Genomic DNA, 6,944 nt, shown 5'->3' with positions numbered 1-6,944 from the left:
TCCTTTCGTATCCGAGCAAAGATTTCTCCTTCAGCTTCGCAACAGATACGTTCACTGATCCCTCGGGATCTGGCTTGAGTTATTACGCCGTTACTGCCGACAATACACCCTTGCCCTCCTGGATAACGTTTGATGACAGCAAGCTTGCGTTTTCTGGTCAGACGCCATCCTTCGCCTCTCTAGTGCAGCCGCCTCAAACCTTCTCCTTCCAATTCATCGCTTCCGATGTTGTTGGATTCTCTGCTGTTTCGATTGGCTTTTCTCTTGTGGTGGGAAACCACGTACTGACAGTGGATGACCCCTCTGTCGAGCTGAACGCTACCATAGGGAAGGCACTCAGTTACGATGGGCTTCAAGGGGCTATCAAGCTAGACGGCAATGAGGCAACATCGACTGACGTGTCAACCGTGTCGCCTCAGAATCTTCCTTCCTGGTTGGCATTTGACCAAACAACATGGAAGATATCAGGCACACCACCAGAGTCAGCACAGTCAACTGCTTTCTCTATCATATTTGAAGACACGTTCTCGGACAGCCTGAACGTCACGTTCAATGTCACTATTGTGAACAGCGCGTTCAAGGATACGTTACCCGAATTGAATCTCAAGGCCGGCGATAGTCTTAAATTTGACCTTAAACCCTATCTGTACAGCACTGATGATGTGGACATAACGGCTGATATCAAACCACAAACCTCCTGGATCAATTTTGACTCGGACAGTCTAGTACTCTCAGGAGATTCTCCTGGTTCCGCAACCTCCTCTGAAGTCAAGATAACTTTCAACGCGGAGTCGAAGTATCTCGATCATATCGATTCGCAGTCGCTGGAACTGAACATCCTCCCTAGCTCAGTCACATCATCTATATCATCCACCATTGCATCAACTCAGTCTGCAACAACGACTCCAACCGCGACGTCAACTTCAAATGCGACGAACACTGAGAACAAAGGACATAAACAGCACGTGAACACCGTTCTGCTTGCTGTTCTCTTGCCAATACTTCTCATCTGTCTCGCACTCATAATCATTTTATTCTGCTTCTGCCGAAGACGCAAGAAGCGCCTATCGCAGAGTCTCCGGAGAAGGGACATCTCTGGACCTATGCCGGATAGCTTCGTTTACAATGGTGCCATCGATGCAACTTCTTCTCTAAGCGAATTGACGAAAGAATATGATATTGCACAGGCTGATGCAGCGCTTGGTCCCGGGCAGCCTGGATACAAACAGGCTGCATTCCAAACTTTGAGGAGGTCACAGACAGCCCAGGACATCCCACCTGTTCCAAGAGTCTCGCCTGCTCTTCACTCTGGACCACTTCGGTCTGCTAGCGATAATGTGATGCCTGAGCGAAGAACTTCATGGCTTGCACCTCTTCGTAACATTGGTAAACCATTACTCCAGAGATCCGATAGTTATCTCACCGATGCAAGCTACTACGACGACGACGATAGTATCGTGCGAGATCATCCGCCCACCATTATATTGACTCACGACAGGGAGAACTCGTTTAGAGATGGCCTTGAAGTCAATATTCCGTCAATAGACGGCCCGTCAAGTGCGGGTCCGTCAAGCATACAGCCGACGCCCGAGTTCGCATACTCCAGCCATGGTGACGAAGGCCGACATCAAGGTGCAAGCGACCAATTCGGTCGTGTCTACTCGGCAGCCGCGCCAAGCTCCGAGATATTGCTATCACCTTCACGACCAATGTCTAGGTTGGGGAACTACGGACCCGGGACATATGACAAACGGCCTTCACAACCTTGGATTAAGGGAAATCCTGCTAAATTCCTAAAGAGTGTGACCGGCAGTCGAAAGAAAAATCTAAGCGTATCGACGATTGATACATTTGAGGACAAGTCCAAAGCCAAGGCGGCAGCTCTTCCGCAAATGCCTCCGCATGCTTACACGCATCTTGGCGGTGCAGACGCTCTTGATGAAGAAGAACTGTCACGGCCACCGAGTAGGAAAGAAGGTGTTTTATCTCCGCGCTTCGGTCATGCCCGCAAGAATGCTTCACCAAGAGTCGGAGTGGATGAGGATCCGCGCATCTCGCAGACGATATGGCCGGTCCGCAAGTCAGACTTCTCCCAAGTGTCAACGGGCCAGAACTCAGAGGTCCCGCGGGACTCTCTAGGAATATCGTACGAGGATCTGATAAGAACGTCGCCGTTCCACCCGTCCAAAACGTGGTCTACCATTCATTCGGGCGCAGAAGTCCAAGGAAGCAAGACTACAACTACAGATAGTAACGAGCCAAACTGGACTGTTCTCGAGGAGTCGCCTTTCCCCAAGGACTGGAGAAACAGACGCAGTAAAGATCTGCTCTCGCCGAACAAGTGGCGAGAACCTTTGGGCACCGCCTCAAGCCAGAGAGATACTGCTGGTAGGAGCGGCATTGGGCATGCTGTGACATGGAACACGACACAGAGTTCGCTCCATCATGATGCACAAAAGGAGAATTACAGCACGCATCAGGGGCGAGGGGACAGCTTGAGTCTGAGTGGATCGAGCCGGGGGGACGAGGACGATTACGCTGTTTACATTTAGAGGGATTTAGTCTTGTTTAATCTTGCGAGCATCATACGGTAGTTGGGTGTTTGGATATAGCATCAGATTATGAGAACTTTGTAGCTAGTCTAGTTGTTTTGCATAATATACCCTGGTAGTAGTATCGCCGTCGTTAACAGTGAAGGAGACCCCAAATGGTCTTCTCATATGGCCGTGTTCCGCCGTGAGATGAGTACTCCATCGCTGGCATGTCTTCACCCGAATCGACCCAGAGAGTCACTACTTGATGACGATATTCTTATATGTTTCAGCGAGCATGTTTGGATCTGAATGGCAGCACGATAGGAGCGAGGCCCAGTCATTGAGGATATCATCCTATGTTTCATGGTCCGTGCGTTGAGCATCGTTGATGCTCAATAAGCAAAGGGAAGGCCAGCGTCAGTCGAGGGGCGGTCTGTCGACATCATTTGCCATCTTGCGCCCTCCCGCACAATCGGCCTGATCCATTGCCTCTGTGCTGATCCGATGCACCAACCAAAGCAGCGCAAGCCTAAGGGAGTGCTACCTGGTCTAGCCTGCCTTAATAGGTGCAGCTAACATCAGATCAGTTAAGGCCCAGCACGCGACCACGCAAAACTGCCCGACCAAAATCCCTGACTGACTGATCTGACTGACTGACTGATCTGACTGACTGACTGACTGGCTGACTGGCTGGTTGACTTCCAGGTCGTTTGAATGTTGAGCAAAATTGATTTGAACTGGGTCTCGGGCTATATGACTCTCTGGATGGCGATCTGGAACAAGGAAGGAACGACCGTGAGGGACGAGTACTATGTAGGACCAGGCAGGCTGTCTGTCGCCTGCAGAATGCGGACCTATCCCCCTCCCTACCCGTACACCCGTTTGTAGGTTACCTATGTGAAATCAGCGCGTGGTCTAGATGCGCGCAGTTATTCCACTTCCTTCCTTCCAGGGTAGCACTTGAACACATTCGTTTCTTGCTCTTTCCGAGTTTGCATCATCATGCTGGGCAGATTCTTCGCCGATGGTAGTGCATCTAGGTAGACACCTAGGCAGGCATCTTGGAGAGCCTCATCGCACTCTGCCATTCATTCCGGCGGCCTTATGTGGTGAGCTCATGCCAAATGTGTTGATTACTTTACCGTCTTCGTTAAAAGCCCCTCTAAGCGCCCGCTATATCAGGGCTCAGTGGTGACGCAGCTGTTGGCCTGTGCAGCAATCCTTGCCTGCTGTTACTATGCAGTACTGTGCGCTGTACTGCAAATTGCGCGCCAGTCTGAGCGAGGTGTGCCTGCCCCGTTCGCCCTCCCGAGTTCAGCGAGTACCTATCTACCTACCCCGCTCTCCCGCTCTGCTCTGCTCTGCTCTACTCTTCTCGTCTGCTGTGCCCGTTCCCTCTCTTTGCCGTCTGTCTGACTGGGTGGCTGACCATACAACCGTGGACCAGCACCAGCGCCAAAGACACTGCCATATCCGTCACTCACTACCAGGTATCTACCACACCACACTACATAGTAGACTACACAATACGCTAGCAGAGCAAATCTGAACAGGAAGCAACGAGGCACCGTTTCTACCTACACCTACCTTCCTCTCCCGACCAACCGACCAATCCCAAGTCACACTCTCCCATCGTCATTGTCGACCTCGCCCAAGCAGAAATCTCTTCCTCTCTAACCTACCGACCTTCCTGAACTCACTTGACTTTTCCTTGCCTCACAAGCTTACACCAGCTTCGAAGCAATTCCATTCCTCGGTAGCCTTGTTGCTGCCACTGTCCGCGCTGACACCTTGACATCATCACCATGGGTCAGACTCTTTCCGAGCCAGTTGTCGAAAAGGTGAGCCGAGCCTTGTCTATTCCATACCCATGGTCGCTCTACCTCCCTCTCCGTCTGCACGCGACTGCTTGCCGCTGAATTGTTCGGCCTTCATGTTGGCTATCTGCGCCAACGGTTAGGAATTGATCGATGCCTCTGGAGACCTGGATAGTGACTTCGCGTGACCCATGTTCCCCGCGTGCCTCATCTTGTCCCCCCGCCCTGAGCTCGACCTACCTCTTCCCTATGGCAGCTCGCATACCCCAATATTGCTCCAGATCGCTAATCGGATCTGCTTTCTACCTCTAGGCATCTGCAAATGGCGAAGACGACCGGTTAATCTATGGCGTGTCGGCCATGCAAGGCTGGCGGATTAGCATGGAAGATGCGCACACTACAGTTCTAGATCTACTCGCCTCCAACGAGGAGGCAGCCAAGCAGCATTCATCGAGACTTTCCTTCTTCGGCGTCTTTGACGGCCACGGCGGTGACAAAGTCGCGCTTTTCGCCGGTGACAATATCCACAACATCATTGCGAAGCAGGATACCTTCAAGGCCGGCAACTACGAGCAAGCCTTGAAGGACGGCTTTCTCGCGACTGACCGCGCGATTTTGAACGGTGCGATCGAATATACCCTTCTGTGTGCTGGGAAATACCACAACGGGCGACTGACGAGTTGAACAGATCCGAAGTACGAGGAGGAGGTTTCTGGATGCACGGCATGTGTCGGACTTATCACGGGCGAGAAGATCTTCATTGTTGGTTCATCTGTTTACTCGTTGAGAGCGACTTCGTTCTAATTTGATATATCCAGGCCAATGCCGGAGACTCCAGAAGTGTTCTGGGCGTCAAGGGTCGCGCAAAGCCTCTGTCGTTCGACCACAAGCCTCAGAACGAGGGTGAGCTAGCCCTCTTCGCTTCTCGTTTGAGGCAGTTACACTGACAGGACTGTGTGCCATTAGGTGAGAAGGCACGAATTACTGCCGCTGGTGGCTTCGTCGACTTTGGACGAGTCAATGGAAACCTTGCTCTTTCACGAGCTATCGGCGACTTCGAGTTCAAGAAGAGCGCCGAATTGGCTCCTGAGCAACAAATTGTCACAGCGTACCCTGACGTAGTTATTCATGACATGGGCGACGACGACGAGTTCCTTGTCATTGCTTGTGACGGTCAGTAACGCCTTGTCTGCTGATACAGTGGCTTATCATGCTAATGAGCTTCCTAGGTATCTGGGATTGCCAATCGAACCAGGCAGTCGTCGAGTTTGTCCGACGTGGCATTGCAGCTAAGCAAGACCTAGACAAGATTTGCGAGAATATGATGGACAATTGTCTTGCTTCGAACTCGGAGACCGGGGGCGTTGGCTGTGACAATATGACCATGATCATTGTCGGTTTCTTGCGAGGTCGGAGTAAGGAGGAGTGGTACGAGGAGATCGCCAGGAGAGTTGCCAATGGCGACGGTCCCTGCGCTCCTCCCGAATATGGTACGCAATCTTGAAGTCTGGACTGTATTTGCTTTTCTCTAGAGGCGCATGAAGCTGATATCTTGATTTTCCCAATTTAGCTGAATTCCGGGGCCCTGGCGTTCACCATAACTTCGATGATAGTGACAGCGGCTATGACGTTGACATGGACCACAAGTCCAAGAACTTTGGCATTGGTGGGTACAGGGGTCGAATTATTTTCCTTGGAGATGGAACCGAAGTTTTAACCGATTCAGACGACACGGAGATGTTCGATAACGCGGAGGAGGACAAAGACCTTGCGAGCCAGGTCTCGAAGGGCTCGTCTACTGCCCATGATGGCGACGAGGAAGTCATCGGCAGCCCCACGACCCCGGAGAAACTCGATCTCGCCACGAAAGCGTCCGAAATCGCCGCCGCCGTATCGCCCGAAAAGGAGCACCCGCCGCCCGCCGCTTCCCAATCCGAGTCAAAGCCTGATTCAAAGGCTGCCGAAGAGGCAGCTGAGGAAAAGAAGGCTTAAAGCTAATGAACAACGGATATGTCTGGGGGCTCAATTGGCCTCTGTGCCAACTTTCAGGCGATAATGGCTGAGGACAGGGACGAGTAATGGTTTTCTCCGTATGGGTGTATGGTGTCACTGCACACGACTTGTTCTACCCCTTACTGTCAGCTTGTCAAAAAGCATCCCGCAACAGCATAGAGGGATTGCATCAGCTTTGGGGCTTCGGATAGGCTCAGGGCTAGAGATCATGAAACGAAGCAAATGAGTTTGATGGCCGTTGTTTGGAACACATTGTGGGACTAGAAAGGGGCTGTAGTTATTTGAAAGCTTTTGTTTTTCTTATCCTCTCCCATTTGCCCTGAGAAGTCAGCTCATCACCATCATCTAGGCGGAAAGTGTGCAAATTTGCTTGCTACTGGCTACCTGAACAGAACCGAAGACAGAGACCTATGCTTTGAATCAGAGACCTTTTAGATGGAACGACGGTTGGTTAGTAAGGACAAATGGACAGTGAAGACGGAAGATGATTCATCTGGTGGTGGTTATGGAATCCTCCCCCCTTTCCAACGCCAAAAGCTTGACATTGATATCCTGGAGTTCTGCCGACGCCGAGTGGCGT

The 6,944-nt window shown here is 51.5% G+C and overlaps 1 protein-coding gene across 1 annotated transcript; it reads left to right on the top strand.

Moving 5' to 3' along the window:
• Positions 1-4,339: 4,339 nt before the first annotated feature.
• Positions 4,340-6,343, top strand: UCRPA7_1785 (putative protein phosphatase 2c ptc2 protein; the record flags this gene model as incomplete). The annotated part of the gene is made up of 7 exons (XM_007914364.1): positions 4,340-4,375; positions 4,664-4,973; positions 5,040-5,113; positions 5,170-5,254; positions 5,318-5,524; positions 5,581-5,841; positions 5,922-6,343. 7 exons carry the CDS (start codon positions 4,340-4,342, stop codon positions 6,341-6,343), a joined length of 1,395 nt encoding a protein of 464 aa, XP_007912555.1.
• Between the last annotated feature and the right edge of the window lie 601 nt (positions 6,344-6,944).

This window comes from Phaeoacremonium minimum, assembly GCF_000392275.1.
Source record: "Phaeoacremonium minimum UCRPA7 unplaced genomic scaffold PA7_03_scaffold_132, whole genome shotgun sequence".
In the NCBI taxonomy this organism is placed as follows: domain Eukaryota; kingdom Fungi; phylum Ascomycota; class Sordariomycetes; order Togniniales; family Togniniaceae; genus Phaeoacremonium; species Phaeoacremonium minimum.
This window is presented reverse-complemented; position numbering and strand designations above follow the sequence as displayed.